General features: G+C 38.6%; 1 protein-coding gene across 1 annotated transcript; it reads right to left on the bottom strand.

Annotated features, from left to right (window-relative positions):
- Window positions 1-210: 210 nt before the first annotated feature.
- On the bottom strand, window positions 211-22031 carry kpna3 (karyopherin alpha 3 (importin alpha 4)). Its single transcript, XM_084106931.1, has 17 exons — window positions 21881-22031; window positions 15266-15310; window positions 10287-10376; window positions 10165-10194; window positions 9965-10017; window positions 9401-9496; window positions 8059-8144; window positions 7860-7946; window positions 7141-7310; window positions 4971-5015; window positions 4433-4564; window positions 4220-4348; window positions 3942-4046; window positions 3274-3345; window positions 3032-3194; window positions 2779-2873; window positions 211-2460 (listed from the first exon to the last, which is right to left on the bottom strand). The coding sequence occupies exons 1-17, from the start codon at window positions 21947-21949 to the stop codon at window positions 2362-2364; spliced, it is 1566 nt and encodes a 521-aa protein (XP_083963057.1). The 5' UTR covers window positions 21950-22031; the 3' UTR covers window positions 211-2361.
- Window positions 22032-23159: the final 1128 nt, after the last annotated feature.

The raw sequence follows: 23159 nt of genomic DNA, 5'->3' as shown, positions 1-23159 counted from the left end.
CAAGTTAAGGGATCAATTACAAGTCAGCCAGCAGACTAGAGGAGAATTTAATTAGAGTTATACTCTACTCCAGAGAACATCTCATCGTAAAATCCAGAGATAGGCAGATATAACACCCAAAATACCCCATATTATAAGCAGCTCCAATGCAACGTGGTAGGCATTATGAACCTTTTTTAGTTGCTTTGAAATGAAAAACAAAAGGCACAATGAATTTCAACTCATTCTTTATCTTTAATATGCACAAGAGTTGAAAAAAAAAATACTGATGAGCCACCTTAAAGAGAAATTCAGTTCTAAAATTTATAAAAACATACAAACAATCAGAGGCCAAAATGCGCAATCTGTCGCTTTTTTTAGATTAATTTTTTTCTTCAGCAAGTAAAAATCTTGCAACAAGCAATAAGCTTGTATCCATTTCTGATACAAGACAAAACTTCTTTAAAGTGGCTCGTTTTCTAGTTGTCTAGATAAGTCCATGAATTTCAAACCAGTTTTTTTTTTCTTTTTGTTCAACAATAAATGGCTAATTCAAAAATCATCAGGGCTGCCTTTAGCTTCCTTACTGTCTTTTCAGCAGTTTGCGGCCCAAACACAACTACTTTAGTCCAACGGCAATTTTTCCCCATACATCCCTTTACAAGTTAATGCACAGGGAAAAAGAACAAAAAAAAAAAAAGTCCAGTCACAACAGTAAGAAAGCCCATTTTCAAAATAATGGCAATCATTTGCCATTACAAAACAAAAGTTAAAACAAAAAGAACAAACAAACAAAAAAGATACCCCTAATGGCTGTAAATCAATAATCACAAAGGTTATTATTGTTCTGTAGCGTCCCAACAACGTCTAGTGGACCTAAGTGTGGTAGCTTCTCATTATATACCTAAACAAGAAATATAATTTTATTTTTAGTTGGTACGATTAGGTTTTGTAGCAAGTGAAATAAGATTAAAAACCAACTTAAAAAAAAAAGAAAAAAAAAAAAAGACCCACAATGTCATGGATCTCCTTTTCCCATTGCTTGTATAGTCAAAATTAAGCGAACATCGCTCTCTACTTACATTAAGCAATAAAATGGGAACAACCCAAAAGTGTGCGCGTAAGACTGGAAAAACTGCAAAAGCGGAAGCTCCACTGATCAAAACAAAAAAAGAATTCACAATCCAATCACTGTTGCAAAGTTTCTTCTGGTTTTGACTACCGAGTGCTGATTTAGTGAAAATATCCTCCAACTGGTTACAATTGGGCTTGTCCCAAAGAACTTATTACTATGGTTATAGACAGGAAGTAGAGAAGATGAATCCAGGAAATAAAGAGCGCTGCCAGAGCACTCTTGTTGAGCAGAAAGACCTGTTAAGGTGATCTCAATGAACTTCCAAAGGTTGGGGCGGCCCTTTAAAAGTCCTGGCCAAATTGACCCGACTGATGATCATCTCAAATAGGATCCTCCTTTGACACATCCGACAGTCCAATTGCAAACCAAAAAGATCGGCACAATGAATGTCCACTACACGATCGCTGCAGAACTTGATAACTCAAAATGAGGGTGCTTGACCATCTCAGATGAGATTTTCTCCATTTAAGTTTGTGTGATCTGCTGACATAATTTTTTTTCTTCATTATCTTCAGTGTTTTTTTGTGTTTTTTTAAATATCCATAATTTCAGGATGAAGAAAATGCAAGAATTTGTGGTGATAATTTAAGTTCTGTTTGCACACCACATATTTAGAGACGCTCCCTTCCCCCATTTGAATTATATTCCATGGAATAACCCATTATAGGCTAGGTCACAGATTCAGATGAATTAGGGAGGGGGGTCCAAATGGCTTAACACAGTAGAGGCTGGACGTCTGTCTGAGACTCGAAGATCATCACCAGAAACGCAATGTTTTGAGGGAAGGAATTTCTTGGAAACAAAAGAAAAATCCCTGCTTTTCTATTTCAGGAACATCTCTTTCTTTCATCTTCCTTGGCTGATATGATGGCTGGTACAACAACAGAAGTTCCTATTATTGTTCATGCTCACCTATGTGTGTGAGTGAGTGAGTGAAAGAAAGCAAAATATATATATTTTTTTTCCTTTTCTTTTTTTTTTTGGCAACTGCAGTATAATCTTGTTCTTGTACTTTTTCTCTTCCATGTCTTGAAGTTGTTGAGATCCATCCATGTTTTGAGTGGCGTTGAGACAGGTACTCAGAACCTTCAGTGCTATTTTCTTCTGTGTGAGCGAGTGTCGTTTGAGCGTGGTGATTGGTTTGTTTTTCTGGTTAGTGAGTGGTTGGTAGATGATGGGTCAGTAGGTGGCAGGGGTTGAGGAGCAGCTGGGAAACCCACCGTTCCTAAGTTCGAAGCTCTGGTTGTCTAGAACTTGAACTCCTTGGTTTGTAGGTTGGAGGCTGGATCGAAATTAAATGTGCCTCCCTGGGTGGCCTCAGGAATCAGGCTGGGGTCCTCATCAATCTACAAGCAGAGCCAAAAAGAATTAAGGCCAGTTTATACCAAGGACAATAACTATAATGATAACTACAACTGTAAAGTTGCAATAGTCGCTCTAATTCTATGAAAATAGGGAAGTCCAAACCGTAACTATACCGATAACCACAGAGGAAAGAAATCGCTTTCAGAATGATTTTTTTCCCAGCTGATGAATCAAAATCCACTCGACATTAATGAGCTCAAGCATTTAAAGTGGCAGACGACAAAACTGCAGTCCGTGCTTAGAATAAACTGAGTCATTGTCAAGCACTATACAGAGACATGCCAAGAAACAAGACTCACATCGTCTCCTGAAAAGTACTGATCGATGATTTCAAATGCAAGTTTATAGATGTCCTCATTTTCATGCTGCTGTAGGTTCTCGATTTTTTCCAATCCTGAAAGTCAGAAGCAAGACTATTACTGATCATCTTTTTTTTTTTCTACAAAATAAGTAAAAACATCAGTGAATGTACAGGTGTGATCATTTCAGACTACTGGTCATCTTTTAGAATACAACCAGTCGAAATATGAAGGAACCATGACAACCCATTACCTCCACACTCTTCAATGATCTCAGCAATTGTGCTGGCTTCCTCCCCAGCCATGATGAGGATGTTTTTCAGTCCATCAAGAACCACCTGGACCACCTGAGAGTCTTTCACTGACAGCAGGTTGCAGAAGGGCGGGATCACGTTTTGTTGCACTAAGTACTCCACCTGCCAATTACAGCAAAATAACCAATGAAAAGAAGGGAAAGTGGCTCTGAATCCAAGATTCATTGCAAATGGTTCAAACCTGATCTTTTCTTCCACTTATTGTCAAGTTGCTGATGGCCCATGCAGCTTCCTTCTGTGTTCCAAAATCACCCTGTTTGGAAAAACCAAGATACATGTATTAGACTTCAAATTCAAGGTAAATCACTGTTTAGTTAGGGGAGTGTCTAAACTGGACTCTTCTGAGAGTCAAGAATCAGGCTTTAGATTTTACTTCAGATGCCATACAACAGATTATTAAAAGTAAAATAATCATAGTATTACTAGGTTTTTACATTTTCATGTGGTTCATGTCAATTATAAGGTGTTTTGAGTGGTTGCTTGTTGGCCCAAGTCAAATAAGACCCAATCCCAAGTCTTTAGGATATTGTACTCCCTAGATATTGCTTGGATTTAAAAGATAATTTTAACTTGAAAAATAATATTTTAGGACTTCAAAGAAACAGCATTATGACATCAAATTAATCAGAAATACTCTGCAGTGTTAAGATATTTAATTTGTATATAATTTGTAATAAAAATAAAATAGGAAAATGCAAAATAGAAGCATTTTTACATGTGGTCTCAGACTTTTAGATTCACAGTATAAATCCTATGGCAGAATTGCAAATCTGAAGCAAGGTGGTGTTAATGCTAAAATGAAACTGCAAAACTGGATGTATATAGCAGGCTATGCAGATAAAGTCTTACCTTGGCAAGCTGGTGAATGATCATGGGTATGAGACCAGCATCTATTACAGCCTGCACCTGCTGCTGGTTACCTGCTGTTATATTGGACAGGAACCACACTGCCTCCTGCAGGGAAGAACAGACACATTACAGATGTACTCTAAACATGCACCACAGCACTTACACTGGGAATGGGGAGATTTCTGGAGTCATTTAGGCAATCAAGCAAGTAAATGACTGGGTTTCACCATTACATTTCACACACATGGGATCCGATGGGATGTGTGTGTTTGTCTCACCTTGTTGATCTTCTCTTTGGGGTGTGTGAGCAGGTTGGGAAAGTGAGAGAGGACGTCACAGTTGAGCACCACCTGAGTCTGCTCATCCGTCCCGGTTACAATGTTCCCCACCGCTCTCAGCGCTGCGGTCTGAGCAGAGGATACACAAACACTATCAGAAACCGGATTCGGGTTTCAGCGGAAACAACTAGAAAAATCGGCATTATTTTTTACCTGAACTTTGACCTCTTGGTGGCTGAGCAGTGGGACAAGGAAGGGGACGACACCTGAGTCTATTACCATCTGAATCTGCTCATTACCTCCATCTGTCAGATACGACAGAGCCCACACAGTGTCTACCAGAATCTGAGAAAGAAAAAGATTTTAGTATTCTAAATTAGTCTCAGTCAAGACTCGGTTTCTATCATTTACTACACAGCTCTCAGATTGGTCAGTTGTTGTACTGAGAGGTCAAATGGACCATTTTCCTTTCTTAGTGGAAGCTAAGATACATTAACAAAATATTGATTTTAGTTTAAATGTATATTTATTTGACAAGTAGCCATACAATAACTGGGATAAATGTAGAGTCAGCCAATCATTATTGCAAAATAAAGTCCTTCAAGACAATACAATAACCCTTCGCGTCACATCGAGGTTCAGATAAACTCAGTGTTTACTGTGCGATAATAACCAGCTGGTTGTACGTTATCACTTAGTAAAGAGACTAAAAACAGATTTACTTAAAAAAATGTTTACATCTTGTACTTACATTTATATCTGTATGATATATGAGTACACAGAGGGCAGGAAGAATCTGTGAAAGAAAAACTGATATTTTAGAAGCTGATATTTCACCAGATTTTGAGAATAAGCACACAGCATGTAAACATGAAATCAGCTGTAGGACAACAGAATATTCATTAGATCTGCCATCAATGAAACAGTTGTTATATTACACACACAGTGAAAACACCAGTCTAATTATTTCCTAGCAGCAGGAGGTACAATATGTTCCCTTCAGCTCAAAGATATACCTCCAGATTACAGACAGGAGAAGAAAACAAAAGAGAGAGAATGATAAAATATTGGCATGTAGATTATACAGCATAATAACTGCAACCCATGACTGAATAGATAGTAGCTACATAGAAAGGAGACAGACTTCAGATTATTAAGAAAGGTTTCATCTGAAACGCAAGAATGAAAATACACATAATATCTTGCACACTGTAAGATTTAAAAATTGTGGCACAGTGGTGCTTCACTGGATTAAATGCCAGTTTATAAAGTGCTTAGTGCATATCAATCAGCCAAACAGCCAGCTAAGTGGATCAATTTATCCAATCAAATCGCTGTATTTCTATGCACTTCAGCAGTCAGGCTTGAACCGACTTCAAGGAACACTCCACCGTTTTTTTAAATGGGGCTTATTCACCTTCTTCCCTACATTTAGATAGGTGGGCAAATGCATTTTTGTCTCAGTGCATGCATTGTTTTAGTTTGACAGGGTCGGCGCTAGCTTAGCTTAGCACAATGAATGGAATCCTTTGTTGCCAGCTAGCATGTCTTGAGTAAAAGTGATCAAAAAAACAAACAAACTAATTACTTCTTGTGGCCTGCGTATTCACGAGTACAAATAGCGATGCAGATTAACACTAGGCGATTTCCTAGGCAGATATTGACTTGGGACTATATTAGGGGGAAGCACAGGCGAAGCACTGCTACTTGGGCGCAGAGATATCACGCAAAACATGAAATCCCACGACTTCCGTCAACATACCAGCATGCAACGCACCAAAAAAACGGAAGAACAACATACCGGCGTGACCTGCACCGAGTGTCTTCGCTTTTGGATTGTTTATTTTGAGAAGTTACAGCTACAGTTACAGCAAACATGGTAATTACCTGCGTAGCAAAAGGTTGTGAGAACAAGCAAAGGACATACACGAATGTAATGTTTCACAGAATTCCATCGAATGTGGAACTGAGAAATAAATGGCTAGCTGCTCTGGATATCTGTACTTCAACGCCTCTCTACAAAATTAAACAGTATCATGTTTGCGAAGAGCATTTTGCACCGGAGGACTACTTTGAAAAAATGGAATATGGGGCCAGAAAGACGGTACTACGTCTGAAAGATACAGCCGTCCCATCCATTTTCAAAGCACAGGCAGAACAAAGTGCACATGTAAGTTGTCTTTTATTACTCTTCCTTATGTTAATCTGTGTCTTTATTCGGTTGTAAGATAGATGCTGAGAAGCTGTATATAGACTACGGTTCAAATAGCCTCCTCTAGTATAACCTCATGTTGAATTCAACCTGTTTAGCATGAACAACCAAGCTACTATTCACGCCGGTATGTTGACGGAAGTCGTGGGATTTCATGTGTTGCGTGATATCTCTGCGCCCAAGTAGCAATGCTTCACCTGTGCTTCCCTCTAATATAGTCCCAAGTCAATATCTACCTAGGAAATCGCCTAGTGTTAATCTGCATCGCTATTTGTACTCGTTGTGAATACGCAGGCCACAAGTAATTAGGTGGGGTTTTTTTTAGCACTTTTACTCAGGACATGCTAGCTGGCAACAAAGGATTCCATTCATTGTGCTAAGCTAAGCTAGCGCCGACCCTGTCAAACTAAAACAATGCATGCACTGAGACAAAAATGCATTTGCCCACCTATCTAAATGTAGGAAAGGTGGTAAATAAGCCCCATTTAAAAAAACGGTGGAGTGTTCCTTTAATGAGAGCAGATAGGTTACTAATATGTTTTTACCACATCACACTATTTATGTTAACATTGATCAAGTGTTATTTTAGATGATTTAAAAACACAGTTTATGTTTACTAAACAATATTCAACTAAACAATTTATAGATCATTTTTACCAACTAAAAGAAATGAGTAGTAAATGTACATACGATCACATACACTCCTCACCTCTTGCACTGTTTCCATGGGTGGGGGTGGGTCTTTGTTTCGGCACAGATTGACAATGACCCAAGTAACGTTTCTCAAGAAGGTTATGGGGATGGAAGGATTAATAAACGACAAGAGAGGTTTGACCACACCGAGCGAGATGACGTAATCTCGACACTGAGGTCCATCACCTGCAAAGGCCCATAAATCACAAGAGCGAGTTAAAAAGTGTAAATAACACTACTGATGAGTATCACAGCTGTTACAACTCTCAAATTATATGGATCCCAATTTTTGGGGATACATTTGCAAGTTTAAATTGTCAATGCATTACTTAAGAAATGCAATAGCAGTAATGATATGAGGAAAAAAAACAACAATGCTATTTAAACAAAGCATTTTTGGGAAATATACTCCAGTACTATAGGTGGCGCAACAGAAGAAAAGCTTTAAAGGTTTGTGAGAGGTATGTCAACTATAGTTGAATCTAAAATTGTGTCTTTGGTGTTTAATTTTGGTTGAACCAACAGCTTTCAATGTGTTACTGCCACTAATACGCATGTAGCAGCTGTTCTGGACATGACATCCAAAAGTTTACATCTCATTGGTTGGTTAGTATTTGTTGCCAGGAGAATGAAAAAAGAACTTGCGCTCTCCTTGGTTTCGATATAAATTCTTTTGTTCTTTTCAGTTACAAAATTCAGTGGCAATAACAGTGTGAGGACATTTCAGTCACTCACCAATGATGTTTCCCAGCGCCCACACGGCCTGCTCACACACATTCTGATGAGGAGAGTGGAGAAGTCTCAAAAACAATGGGACAGCATCTAGACAGACAGGGAAAGAGAATGAGAGGAGGACAGAGCCTTCAAATACAGAGAGAGCTGACATAGTCAAAACTGGTTGATCCAGCAGACATGGCCTGTCCAAACAACTTACTGGATTTGACCACTGCCTGTGTCTGTGCAGACGTCCCTGATGCAATGTTGGTCAAAGCCCAGGCAGCTTCAAACTGCAATGAAGGACTGATGAAGAAAAAGAGAGAGAAATGGAAGTTCAGATTTTTTTTTTTTTTGCGCTGGTGGTAAACAACACTTCACCTCGGACCACTCTGAATGCAAAAGGACCTTCTGCGATACTCTGAAAAAGGCTCAGCAGGACTTTCCCACAGAATTCTGTGTTTGTAGCCAGAACTGACCTTTATAAAAACCTTAAAAAGTACACAAACACACTAACAGTTCTTGGCTCATTTAGAGTCAGACATGAAGACAAAAGCAATGATTTCAGTTTGAGTCAGACCACTGTAACACACACTATTGTCAGATGCATTTTTATGATTTTTCCAGTCATGTATGATAAAATAGAAAAAAGATCTTTAAAAAGATTTTATAGGTATTGCTGAAGTGGTTTTCCATTTGTGTATCGGGTACCAATCCTTATTTCTCCTCATAAATATGCCTTTAAAAGATTTAGTAACTTCCACTTCATTTTGCTAACTTTGACCATATGGCCTCCAAACAAGTCAGCAAATCTGAACATGTTTGTTAATTCACAGGAAGAAAGCATGGGCTGGAGAAAGGCGTGATACCCGCCTAAGGACACTCATTTCTGTGCAACCTCACCAGTTGACTAAAATTTGTAATTGTTTTGCTGTTGCTGAATAAGGCTGTAGAAATCCGGGCATGTTGTGTCTGATTTAGCACGTCTTTATGAATAACACTTTGGTGGAACTATAAGGCCACGACTGAACGCACCTAAAAATCATTAAAGCTTTACTGTCTGTGTTTCAGCATCATTACTCCAGTCTTCAGTGTCACATGATGCTTCACAAATCATTCTAATAATGCTGATTTGATGCTCAACAAACATTTCTTATTATTATCAATGTTGAAAACAGTTGTGCTGCTTAATACTTTTGCGGAAACCAACCGTAATACATTTTTTCAGGATTCTTTGATGAAAAGAACATTTATCTGAAATAGAAATATTTTGTAACATTATAAATGTCTTTACATTCACTTTTAGTCAATTTCATGCATCTTGAATCTTACTGACCCCAAATTTTTGAACGGCAGTGTTCTCACTTGAGGATCTCCATCTAACATCCACCTTCTGCCTCATCCCTTATTCTTTTATCTCATTCACTTTCTCTACCATCATTCAAGATTGACATTGAAAACTTCATTAACTCTGATGCATGTTTGTACACAAACAGCACAATTAAAAAGGTTTCATTAAGTTTTGAATCATTTCCTTTAGTGCAATGTATAGTCACACTCACTTGTCATCCCTCTCCAGGCATTTGACTAAGATTGGAAGGATTCCACATTTTATCAAGTCGTCTATGGGAGGATTTCTGTCACTTGAGAGCAATTTTCTGCGAGGACGGAGAAGAGAAAAATAGTCAGGCACTCTTTCATTCATTATCCGGCACGCCAAATACATGTCAGCAGTGTTAATGCAATCCATTTCAAAGAGACAAATCCAGCAAAACATTTAATTACAAGCATAATTGACAGAGTACGTCATTGTTGTTTTGTGTTATGCTTTTCACATTCAGCTGATTTAACATTAATCGGACTACTTCGGAAAAAATAGAAACATCAACAAAATGTGATGCATTTTTAATTATATTCAACAAGGAATATAAATTAGTTTAGGACTTATATTTGTCTTTAGACTCGCACGCACTGATGAATCATGTGCATAAAGACCAGGCATGTGTATCAAAGCAAAAACAGTATGATTTGTTGAGGTTATTAGAGGCATGAGGTTATGAGAGATGTTTTCAGAAGACATTCATGTGTAACAAATTCAAATCATTTCATACATCACAACACTTTACCTGGCTGCTTGCACTGCGCTGAGCTGCACAACTGCATTGTCACTGGTGGCATTCTGTAGGAAAAAAGAAAAAAAAAGGAGAATGGAGAATGAGAGGAAGGAGGAGTCGTTCACACCCACACTTTGTGAAGTGAAGTGCTGCTGTTGCGCTGACCCTCCGAATCAGTTATTTATCAGACATTTACCACGTTAAAACCTTACCTGTAAGATGGCATCTAGCGTTACGTTTTGCTGAGGAGAAAAGGAAGAGGAAAATTCAGACCAACTATGTAAAGGAAAACGGAAGACATGGAGGGAGATGTAATGAGTAGAAAGCCTCTTACCCCTTTGAAGTCAGAGTCCACATCGGAATCTTCCAGACTCTCTTCCTGTGGAACATTTCGTTTCTTCAGGAGATGCTCGTCTCTTTTGTTCTGTACGGATTGAGAAATTAAGTAAATATTAGGTCCTCTGTGAATACTTGCACTTCACACAGACCAAAACTAATAAAAAATGAATCTGTGATTTTACAGACTTAATACATCTGAGGAAATCATAGAATACAGTCTTAAGTGAGAATTAATGTCACTTATATTTAATAAAGGTGTTTTTATTTTTAATAAACTTATCATTTTAAAGAGGTTATATAATACATCTTCCCTTAAAGACCCTTAAAATCAAATGGCTGTTTTTTCTGCTGTGCCTTTAATACAACAATCCTCTGCTTAAATACAGGGGTTCAATGTGCTGCCCAAACTAAGAGTTCAGAATGAAATGACTTCATTTTTATATTTTGTTAAATATAAACATAAAGCTGCTCGTTTCTAACACTGGAATCCTTCAGAAGGAACTGCAGAGCGGAAGGTGCAACATACAGCCAGAAAAAAAAAAAGAAAGAAAAAAAAAGACTTTTTTTTGACAGACTTTATCACATTTTGCTAGTTGTTCTGGTGTTAAGCAAGCATCTGGAGTACTTCATCCTTATTACCTCAAACTGAAGAGGCGTGGGAAATTCAAAACACCAAATAAGTTGGTATACAGGCAGTTATGTGCAAATGTTTCAGGTTTTTAAGTGTTTTCATTTTTCTCAGTTTGTTCCCACACTGCAACAAAATCTTATTTTTTCCCACAGGTTAATCAGTTTTAAATAGTAGTGTCTCTTCTTTAACTGAACTAAATGATTTTTATTACTATAAAAAAAATAGTAATTCACAGCAAGCAAGCCTAATGGAATTTTAAACCTAAAATGGATTTTCTCCCGAAACCCTTAAATAGAATATTTTGCTGCTAATGTTAATGAAATAAAATTTAACAGCACAATATCGAACCCTTAAAAAAAGGCAAATAACTGAAAAAAATGGCACACAGAAAGTCCCTTCTGGTTCTAGGCTGTGTGAGAAACTAATGTGAGGGTGAGCTGTCTGTGACGCTAATGTTAGAGCAAACTGGAATGCAAAGAGGAATGTCTCGCACACAGAGCACAGCAGCATTCTGTCCGAATCCTCTGAGCTGACAGTATCAGCGCCTAATATGGACAGGACATGCTGCGTCACCCAATCCAGCACCAAATGCATCAAGATCAAGGCTGTGGGACTAAACTTCTGCTTCACATCAACTCTGGCCTACCAGATCAACAACAGGGGATTTCTACGCACTCAGACTGCGCCATTTGTCATAATGGACTTTGTCAGAGGCTGAAGGCAGCTTGGCTTCTGGTGATGACATGCTACTTTATCAAGTAGGGACCTGTTACAGTTTTTTCATTAGATGTAAAACCCATAAAAATACACAAGTAGTTCTAGCGAAGTTCGGAGTTCTGTGCCAAAAGAAAGGGAGAAGTGTGTGACGAGGGAAGCCCCTCATGACAACCTCCCTCTTGGGGTGCAGCCAACCAGGGGCCCCGTGACCATGGATGGCATGACCCAAATACTGCAAGCGCAAACCAGATTTCCAAAAGAAACAGCTCACCAGCTGAGAGAACAAAGCCATGTGACTTGTTTTTTTAAACAAGGACTAATATCATTAGTCGTGTTTTTCTGCTAAATTAAAAAAAGAAACAAGTTATGACACATGACATGACTGGTAACAAAAGTGAATATCTCAAGCATGTGAAATCGTGGATTTAGGCTCAATCCCAATTCACCCCTTGCCCCTACCCCTCTGTTTTGTGCGTTCCCGTGAAGGGGTAGGGTTGTCTCGATTCTCTTTTGGTTGGAGGGGTAGGGGTAGGGGGAAGGGCCAAATAGCCCTTGAAACGAAGATTTTTCGGGACCACACTTGAAACGAAGGGGTACGAGAAATGTACCTACATACACAGGCTACAGAGGCAACATGGCTGCCAATAATAATTTTCTTTGTCACATTCAATCTCGTGTTCATATTTACGGTCATGTTCTTCAAAGAAACAGTTAAAAAAAAAAAAAAAAAAAAAAAGAAAGAAAAAAAATCGCTAAAGTTCGTTACCAATATGACGCGTGTAAAAAGCAAAAGTTTGAAGCGAAGTGGACGCGCGAATGAGGCGAATTCGCGTCCACGCGCTAAACGCCTCATTCGCGCCGCAAGACCTCCAGACGCGCGTAAACGCGTCTTTACATTGACTTAACATTGAAATCACTCGCGTCAGACGCTCTATTCGCGTTTAGTGTGAACGCAGCATTAGGCGACGAAGATATCGTCATCTCCGTTGTTTTCTGCGAACTTCAGAAGAAAAATGCAACAAAAAAAATAGCTGTAACTCACGCAATTGAGATGACTACAGCTGACGACGGCATCTTGGAAATTTGTGATAAACATTGGCGCATCTCCTGTGACGTAGGTGCTAGCGACGACGTATAATGACATGTAACGGTGTAGTAGTGGGAATATTTTCACCCCTACACCTTGCCACTCTGTTTCAGTGTAGAACAATTGGGATTGAGCCATGTCTGCTACAGTGTGATTCTCAATCCTTTAAGATCATTACAGATCACACAGTACGACATGGATCTAATAAACTTGGGTACGACATTGTGTGTAGACTGTACGATGATGACACATTGAATTCAGCACGCGCTGGTGGTAAACAAATAGAGCAAGATGCACTTTGGCAATTGTGTTTTTTATGTGCACTGAAAAAGAGTAAGCGAAAGAGGAGAATATGGACTAGGGAAAAGAGGCCAACTTGGCATGCCATTTTTGCAAATGGAGCTTGAGGCATATAGTTTTAAGTTTTAGCGCCATGTTCATGTTGCATTTTTATTGGCTGGTCAGTAGACGTAGGTCTACACACTGTGAGATGATCATGCTACATTTCTGACACTGTCAGAAAATTATCGCAGGGTCTCTTTGGTCGCAAGACCGTGACAACAGCCATCTTTGAACCTCTCTCACTGTATGACATAGGACCACCGTTTAGCAGCCACGACCACAGAAATCGCCACGATTGGTCAGCTTTCATCTGGGACAGCCCAAAAACGTACAATGCGTACCGGGCGTAAGACTTATCTGCTCAGTTGCTCAGATTGTGTTTGACACAGCAGCAGCAGGATCCTTCAGTCTCTGGTATCTGATTCATTATGATAAATGTTTGGTCAACATTTGGTTACGCTATCAGATATGTCATTATACACTCTATTTAGAGTGAGATGCCTTGCTTCCGGTGCTCATGTCTTACAGAAAAGACAGAACAGAAAAAATCCTAAACGCAACGTCCTGAAGCAAGAAAAAAGCATCTGTGCAATCACATGCAATCACCACCTGTTTAAGTTGACTGTAATGCAAGAAGAGACTCCACGCTGAGGCCACATTCAAGCTACAGATGCTCCTCTATTTCCTGCAACGATGTACCCGCACAATCACATCATCTCACACAACGCTGACGCTACACTTTAGGGGCTTTGGTAGCGGAGGAACGTTTTCATAGTTCCTATAACTATTGGTGGAAGCATGGCCGTCGCTAGAACGATTCTTTAAAAGTCATAATTTACCCTATTAACTTTGTTAGCGCACATGTTTTGTGGTGAACAATTAATCCATGCAAGTTAATACATAGAAAACAATGTGTTTGTCGTGGTTATCTTTAATCAAAATCAACCGTCAGTCTGCTATGAGCGAGGGATGGAGAGGAGGTGCGCTGAAGTAAAACCCCACCCTCAATTCAATATTTTGGCCCACAGCAGTTGAAACATATGTTTTAATGCCATCTCTCATTGATCAGTAGCAAAATATTGCATTATTGTGAATCAGTTCAAACTCCATTTCAGTGAATCAATTCAAAAGTCAACCACTCAAAGTCCAGTCATTAACAAGCTCTATAAATACATAAATTCCAGATAATTTCTGAGCAAATGCATACATGCTGCAAGTGAAGACATTTGTTTTTAGCTTTACAGCCCAGCCCTAAACGAGACTGAGGAACTATTCAGAGCTCTTACATGCAGCGCTAAATACAAACCTCAAGTGCTCGCTGAATCACCACAATCAACAGCTTAATGTTGTTGGTAAGAGTGCACGTAGTTATTTAGGAATGAAAAAACTAAAGACAGGTGAGAATCAATTTTGTAAGTCTGGTTTATTTCAACCAATATTCTCTGATGAGTCACATGTATTGCATCAGAATGCAATGTTCAGTTACACATGTAGCTTAAATACTTCCATCCAAAGGAAACTTGCAAATGATCAGTGACTACCGTAAAACTTCAAATAATAGCCCGGGCTTTTATTTTCCCAAATCGCCGAACTGCACCGGCTTGTATTTGAGACAGGCGTCTATATGAGACAGGCCTTTAATTTATTGTTGAGACTTCACCCTGTGCTGCAATATACATTTAGTTTTACATTCATTTACAGAAATCAGCTGGTTGAATGAAAATTGCTGATGTTATCGGATTTTCAGGTGATATTCTCAATTCATTCAGTTAACGGACGCTCTGAGGTAAAGTGAATTCAGACTGCAGAGTCAGACTAAGCAACGATTGTATTTAATTGTACAGTACAATCATAACATAGTACAGACATGATCTTAATTCCATAATGTCCTTAAACATAACAATATTGCTGGCCATAAACTGACAAAGTGCGCGTCCGGTGTGCGATACCTCGAGTTGTCATAGACACGACGCGGCACTAACTCTCTCTGCCTGCCGGGTTTTAGAAGATTAGATACAACCCGAAACTAAAAAACAGACCAGGCCTCTATTTGAGACCGGCCTTTATTTATCCAAACCTGTAGTCACACCAGGCGTGTAAAAGAGACAGGCGTCTTTTTGGGACTCGGCTATTATTTGAAGTTTTACGGTATGCAAATAATCCTGAAACAATGACGGACCATTAATTGTGAACTTACCTTTCTCAGTTCTACCGTCACTTCATTACGATGTCTTCGCATCGTCTGAAAAAGAAGAGAAATAGGTTGGTTAAGTACAGTATAACATATCTGAGGTATGAAGAAATTCTAAGACAACTCTCAGAGTTTTACGTTACGCCAGAGCATTGTGGGTGGTTGCTTTAAGTTTAATACTAGGGTTTAGCTACTTGTTCAAATCCACAAGTGATTCACACACTGCCACGGTGACACCCTCTAATGGGCTGTAATGCTGCAAACAAAATGCCAACCAAAGTCTTGCCAGTCCAACAGAACAAAGAGGCAACCAACCGTGGTAACCATGGTGACGGCAGAACCCAGCTGTCACTCAGTTTAGACAATCACATTTTGTGGCCATTCTATTAGAACTGTTCCATAAAACCCAACGGAACAAACATCTGCAGAAGACAGAGCAGCAGGAATATATCTGGAGCAAGAAAACACATTCAGGCCGCAATGAAATGGAAGTAAAGATGGATCTTTTATTCCGTATTGTGAGGTACATCAATGTGATGGATTATCGAAAAAAACGTAGGGTAGGGACTGTTGATTGGATTTTGACATGCAAAAGTAGATTCAGATGAACGTGAGATTTCAGGGACAGGATATAAGCGGATTAAATTGTTCACAGTAAGATCTACAACATGCACTTATTAAATATACAAGAAGAATTTTTCATTTCATTCCGACTTTGACAAGATGGACAGGTCACTTATCGCAAATGGTTCTGCTCCCTAATTTATTTATTTTCTTAAAAATACAACTTCAATGGGATATAGCCTAGGAGGAAAAGTAAAAACATCAGCAGCCAACAATGCAAAGACTTCACATGCTGTGTGGTGGGGATGGTGGGACGGATCGGATTTGATCTTGTGACTGGGCATACTAGTTCATGTTACAGCAAACCCACACTGTGCCTTATGCAATCCAAAAGTCATGAAGGGGAAAAGCGAGAGGATGTAGAAGCAAAACCGACAAGCAAGAAAGGGAAACAGAAAAGGACAAAATACCAGCATTTAAATGACTTATTAAACATAAGGAAGTTCAATTATTCAATACTCAAAGTAAGAGTTAAAATGTTGCATTAGTAAAGTAAATTATTCAAAGTGACTTACAGTGCATTGAATGCATATTTATCAATTTGTGTTCCCTAGGAAATGAACCCATGACATTGGTGTTACTAGCATTCTGCACTTTAGGCCCCGTTTACACCTGGTATTAAGATGCGTTTTGGTCGATCGGATGACAAGTAGACGAGAGTAGACACATAGCCTACCCGTTTACACCTGGTATTTTAATTCTTCTCTTTTGTCCACTTTCAACCACTTCTGTCCCGATTTCTTCGAGTGGAGGGTCTATGGGCTGGTAAATGCATGTTTTTTTTTTTCAGATCCTTTGATCTAACGGACAAAATAAGCAATTTACATATGAACGCGCCCGGGGACAAGCTCAAAACATTTTAGCGTCACCCACTTGTGATCCGATCGACCAAAATGCATCTTAATACCAGGTGTAAACAGAGCTGTAGTTGAACTAGAGGAGCCACATAAAACATCTTAAAAACCTGCAAAATGCTCACCGTTCCTGTTAGAATTCAATTTATGTAACATGATGTCTAAAGCTGCATTTCAGTTGATGGCAGATTTGAACTGGTTTCACCTGCAAAAGCACCATGGCTCAATGTTGAACTAATACTAGGCCACATTTACACCTACTTCAAGGATTCAACTTTAAAAATAAGAACAAGAATTTCTTTCCTGAATTCCTGAATACGCAACATGAGCAGTATTTTCGTGCCGCATGCGTTATGTATGAGTCACAGCAGAATGACAGGAGGGCAGAGCCGAGAGGAAGCACTCCAGGAGTCAGTGGACAGAGGCTTCGCCGGCGACATGACAGCTTGACACTCTTGAGACCAGCATAATGACACAGTATGTGTGCATGTGCTTGTCTGGTTGCCAGCATGGTCTGAGGACATGCTGTCTCACTCCTGTTAGGTCCACGACATGCTAATAAATAGGTTGACTGCACAATAGCTACAAACATCAGGCTTGACTCATTTTTAGACCGTGATGCTTGCTACACAAAGGTCATGGGTTCAATTCCTAGGGAAAACGCATTCTGATAAAATTAATTTCTTGAATGCAACTAAGTTGGCAAATTGTGTAATTATAATATGTTACCAGCACATATTTTGGCTAAAGCATCTGGTACATGCAAAATAGCAGGATGTAGGCTAACTGAGGAAATTTCTTCATGTTATTCAATAGGGCTGGGTTGACTATTTCAATTGTACACGGTTTAATAATCTCCACAGTGATTCTTAAATCCCAAGAATGATCTCTTTGGGGGGCACCATTTATTTACACTACACCATGTTTTATGCGTTTTGGTCGTTCATTTACACAACAACGGAGTTTTGGGGCCTAAAAACGCGAACTTCTGAAAATGGGTTTCAAAGTGTAAGTAAATTAAGCGCGATCTGATGTGAAGTTGTGCATTGTAGTGTATAGGCCTAGATCTGCCTTAGGGAAGTTCGCGAGTGCATGTCTAAAAGTGGAGTTAAACAATTATATTGTCTATTTCTCTTTTCTATTAGTTGTAGTGTTAAATAAATATTAAATATGCAAATAAATGTTGGCATACAACTCAGATTTAGATAATTATATTTAAAAAATAAATAGCAATTGAATGTAATAATTTGTTGTAAATCTAAACCTTTAAAATTATATTAACTGTACCAATACACAGGGTTCCCGGCCTGCATAGTTTATAGCATTGGTTGAGATTTTTTTCCGAAAGAATATATATCCAAATTAATTTAATCTAGATCAGAATCGAATCAAGAAAAAATCCAAATCAATACCCAGCCCCATAATCCAATCACAAATGCTCTTTGATTATAATGTGCAAATTTTAACAAACTCTTCAGACCCTCTTTTGGCCATTTTTGAGGTTATTATCATCAAGTGACTATATGATCAAATGGATTTGTTTCTTTTTCCACAGCCACTTAGCAATGCAAAACACAGCAGCACTCGTCATTCCCTCAGTTAGCTACAAGTACATCCTTGTTATTGGCTAAATCTAGCAGGCTAATGAGCCGAAGTATCCCACAGTTCCACAGTCCGTTGCTGGCCACATCAAATGGATCATGCACGAGCCCTTCGCTCTTAAGAACACAAGATGAGAAATCTGAATCTACTTTGCAAATTCCCGGAATAGCTGCAGAAGGGCGACAGCTTTGCTGGCTTCATCCAAAGCCATGTGTATCTGACGGCTGAGTCACACCAGCGGCCTATAGTCAGTTGCAGTCAATTCGCACCATTAATCTTGAAGGAGGCCTCAGGGGTTCCTCGGATGAGCTTACGGCAGAAGATGATAATGATGTCTAGTATCAACAGGGTATGCAAGTAAATGAGTTCTTCATAAATGTGATCGCTGCACCTTTAATGTTATACTGTTCATTTGAAAGTGACTTTGAACACTCATTATGCTGGTCCTCTGGGTTAGACGTGACGTTAGCCATGTTTCTTAGTTTAACTGAATGTGTTTGGTTATAGATGTCAAATGAACTTTATACTGCACTTTTCACAATAGACATTGTTTCAAATCAGCTTTACAGAAAATCATGATGTTAAAGTCAAGAATATTTTAACATTTGTTTCGTTTATTCCAAGCACACACTGCAGTTTTGTCGTCTACTACTTTATATCGAGCTCTTTAAAGTCTGGTGGGTTCTGATTGGCTGTCATTGTTTTTATCGCTCGCCAGCTGGGGAAAATTGTTCTGAGAGTGATTCCAATTATATTGTTTATTTGTGCTGTTATCGTTATAGCTCTGGTGTGGACTCTAATCATTAATATTTAGATGGATTTTTAGAACTATATCTTTATCGTTACAGTTATCAACCTTGGTGTGAACGGGCCTTTAGTCGTAATTGGTAGATTAGAGTTAGGCGATAATACAGTTTACTTTTTGTGACAACATAAATCAAGCATATAGTATATATCGCTTTACTGAAAGGGATGGTTCGGAGTAAAATCAACCTAGGGTCCTTTGCACCATGACCTCGAGCCAAACACCCCCCAGAAGCCTTTTTTCCCTTGATCGAACATTATTAAAGTTAGAGCTTATTTAGAGAAATCAGCCGGATGGCTTAGTGCAGGCGCTAATGGATCCAAGGTTATATCTCGTAAATTACCCCACTAATAATGCCCAGAATGGTACCAAACTTCTACAGTAGTACAAATAGGTTCTGTTCTCATAAAACAAGGCACTGGAAAGTTTGTAAGTACATCAGGAGTTTATTTAAATAACACTTGCCTGATGGCTCATGCTACCGCTAACCTGGACGTCGACGTCACTTCAGTGGTTTGGGAAAAGCACGTAAAAGTCCTGACAGAAAGCGGTGCATAAGGATGTAGTGTAACGACGAATTATTATTTTTTCCGAAGTGTTGACAACTTAGTGTTAACTAATAATTGTTGCAAACTGGTACTACCAAAAAAATATTAGTGCATTCCTGGAACTGGGCGTCGTTACACTACATCCTTATGCATCGCTTTCTGTCAGGACTTGTACGTGCTTTTCCCAAATCACGGAAGTGACGTCCGGGTTAGCGGTAGCATGAGCCATCAGGCAAGTGTTATTTAAATAAACTCCTGATGTACTTACAAACTTTCCAATGCCTCGTTTTATGAGTACAGAACCTATTTGTACTACTGTAGAAGTTTGGTTCCATTCTGGGCATTATTAGTGGGGTAATTTACGAGATGCATCATAGGATCCATTAGCGCCTGCACTAAGCCATCCGGCTGATATCTCTAAATAAGCTCTAACTTTAATAATGTTCAATCAAGGGAAAAAAGGCTTCTGGGGGGTGTTTGGCTCGAGGTCATGGTGCAAAGGACCCTAGGTTGATTTTACTCCGAACCATCCCTTTAAGTGTACTGTTTGTATGCGGGTGTGCTACATATTCAACAATAAATATATTTCCGGCAAATAAAAAAAAAAAGTTTACATTTTGCAATGATAAGTGATCAAGAAGTTGAGATTTGCTTAATAGTATATATATCAAAGGATATACTTGTAGTTATAGGTTAAAGGTTTTGTTCAATTTACAACTATTTGGTGTAGAGACAAACCCAATTACTATTTATTGATGTGCATCACTGCCATGGGTTTGTTTGTGTCTTTTTAACGCCATGCCAGCTTCTATGGCTATTTTCTGGGCGAGAAAATTTTTTACTAAAATGTTTTAAATGTTTACAATTTATTTTAGCTAAAAACTCTAAAACAAATTTGAGTTAACTTTGTTAAAAACTTATTCAGAAAAGATAACTGAACATAAAATGTTTCTCACAGGGTTAAAACCAGCACAATCTTATAAGACATACTTCAACGATAAAGAGTTTGGACTGGAAGAACATTTCAGTGGATCTTCTCACTGCCATGGGTAAATGATGCGTATCAATGACAGGTTTAAAATGTCAATCATATCGCCCATCACCAGACAGCTTAATTGAAAGTCATGACATATTAAACATAACATACTGTAAATAGTACATAATCAATGTAGTCCCTTAGTGTGCATGCCAAAGGCAACTATGGCAAAGAACGAAAAATTCCATTGCTGTGTTATATAATCCTTCATCTTACTGCACAACCTGGCTTACTAGTATTTCTAGGTCGCCTCTATGCAGCCTGCATTGGGGTATGAATTTAGGAGCACTACCATCTGCAGGTTTTCATTCCAGTTTGAAGGTAATAAAATCAGGTTTATGTAGCTCTGGTTTACCTACAGGTGATGCTTAGATGCTAACTACCACACCAAAGGACAATCTGATTGAAGAGGAAAAGATGTCAACCAAATGACATTTCACAATGACATCTTTATTAAACCACCATAATCAGCTCTAATCAATGGACAAGTACATTAAGATACAACAACTACAGCAGGGCTGCTAGACTGGCGTGACTAAACAATTAATAAAGAGGTCAGATGTTGAGGTATGACTGGTCACTGGTTCAGTTTAGGAGAGCTAGCTAAAGCCGGTATTAAAACACCTGTCTCTGTCGCATATATCTGGTTCGCAAGTTACATTTAAGATTATTTGCTAATGGTTAGGGAGTTTATCTTCTATACATGAATGTTAAAAAGTATGGTCAAGAAAACACACGAATAAACGGACTAGTAGACGATTAATCTGCCGCTTGCTAACCAGTTAGCAACTAGCACACATGCTAACACGATAAATCTGCATGTTTTTGGCCCAGCGCAATTTAAAACAGAAAATTAACAGCCGTGCCACCCTACCGACTTAATAAATAAACCTGTCTTAATATTACACGACTAAATAATGCGCTATAACAGCTCAAGTCCGAGTATAAGTCGCGATTAACTCTTGAATATTGAAGGGAAAAGGTGTTTAAATAGGCCTCTATGTAGGCCGCGCCCGCTCCGCATGATGCTCTTGCTGGGTCCACAAACACCCGCTCCGATCCGACACCATAATACCAGAACCACAGACACTTAGGAGAAGGAAAACGAACTGGGGGGGAAAGCCCGGAGTCCAAAGTATCCGGTGGACTTACCTCCACATCTCGCCCCTTGTTTTTGAAGCTCTTGATGCGATGGTTTTCCAAGCCGGCGTTTTCGGCCATGGCTCTGTGTGTATGTGTGTGTCTGTAGTGACTCCCGACCGACGCGCAGAGGAGCTCCGCTAAGGGAGGAAGAGGAGGAGGAGGAGGGCGGGGGGTGTATCGATGTCCGATGAATCATTCACTTGAATCGGATCGTCTTTTTTTAATGAACTGGTTCACAAAATTAGCGGTTCTCACCGACTCATTGAACCGCACCTTTTTCTGAAATGTTACAAATAGCCTATAATGTACTAGAAGTGAAAATATGTTTAAGACTCACTTAAATGCCTTAAGTTTTATTAACACGTTTTATTTTAATGTTAGATATTTTTTATTAAAACTAAAATCTGTTGTATCAAACAATCTGGCGAGCTAATGTTTTATTGTATATGCAAATAATAGGTTCTATCATGTAAATTTATGAACTTTATGAGCCGAATCATGCATGCAAAATTGAATTGGAACACATGAAATTGCGTGTGCTTTATTTTAACATTTTAGAGCAGATACCATAGCGGGATGTTAGTGACCATGATGAGTTCAAATAATTGTTATATATAAATAAATAAATAAATATATATAAAAATTTTTTTTAAATATATATATAATTTATTTTTTAATAAATATATTAATTTATATATATATATTATTTTTTTAAATTAATTAAAAAACTATTATTTTCTCAAATTATTTTTAAAATTATATATATATATATATATATATATATATATATATATATATATATATATATATATATATAAATTAAATAAATTGTACATGATATAATTATATATATATATATATATAATTTTTATTTTTAACTCCATAATGGGAAAGAACCGAATCGCGGAAATGAGTCGGACCTCCCATCACTACGGGGGAGTAGATGACGGTGTATTTACGTAGAACCAGAGTGATGCGGAGAAGATGGGACACAGGGTCCTGTCTGGTAAAGTTTTTTTGGAAAAATATATTTTATGAATACAGACTAGGGTTTTACCCAACTTCATTAAGGTGTTCAGGGTAAAGTGTGCTTTGATTCGACAGTGAAACAGTATTGGAGTTAAGGCGATGTTTCATTGGACCCGTGAGCTACAGTGGATTTGCGTCAGCGTGCGTAGATTGCGCAAGTTCACCCAGGCTGCCATGAGCAGCATCGCGCCAAAAACGTACGTAAAGATGCGTCACTAGACAAGCCAGTGAGATGATGGGCGTTCAGTAGAAATCTGCA

The sequence above is a fragment of the Abramis brama genome (genome assembly GCF_963993115.1).
Source record: "Abramis brama genome assembly, chromosome: 2".
In the NCBI taxonomy this organism is placed as follows: Eukaryota; Metazoa; Chordata; class Actinopteri; order Cypriniformes; family Leuciscidae; genus Abramis; species Abramis brama.
This window is presented reverse-complemented; position numbering and strand designations above follow the sequence as displayed.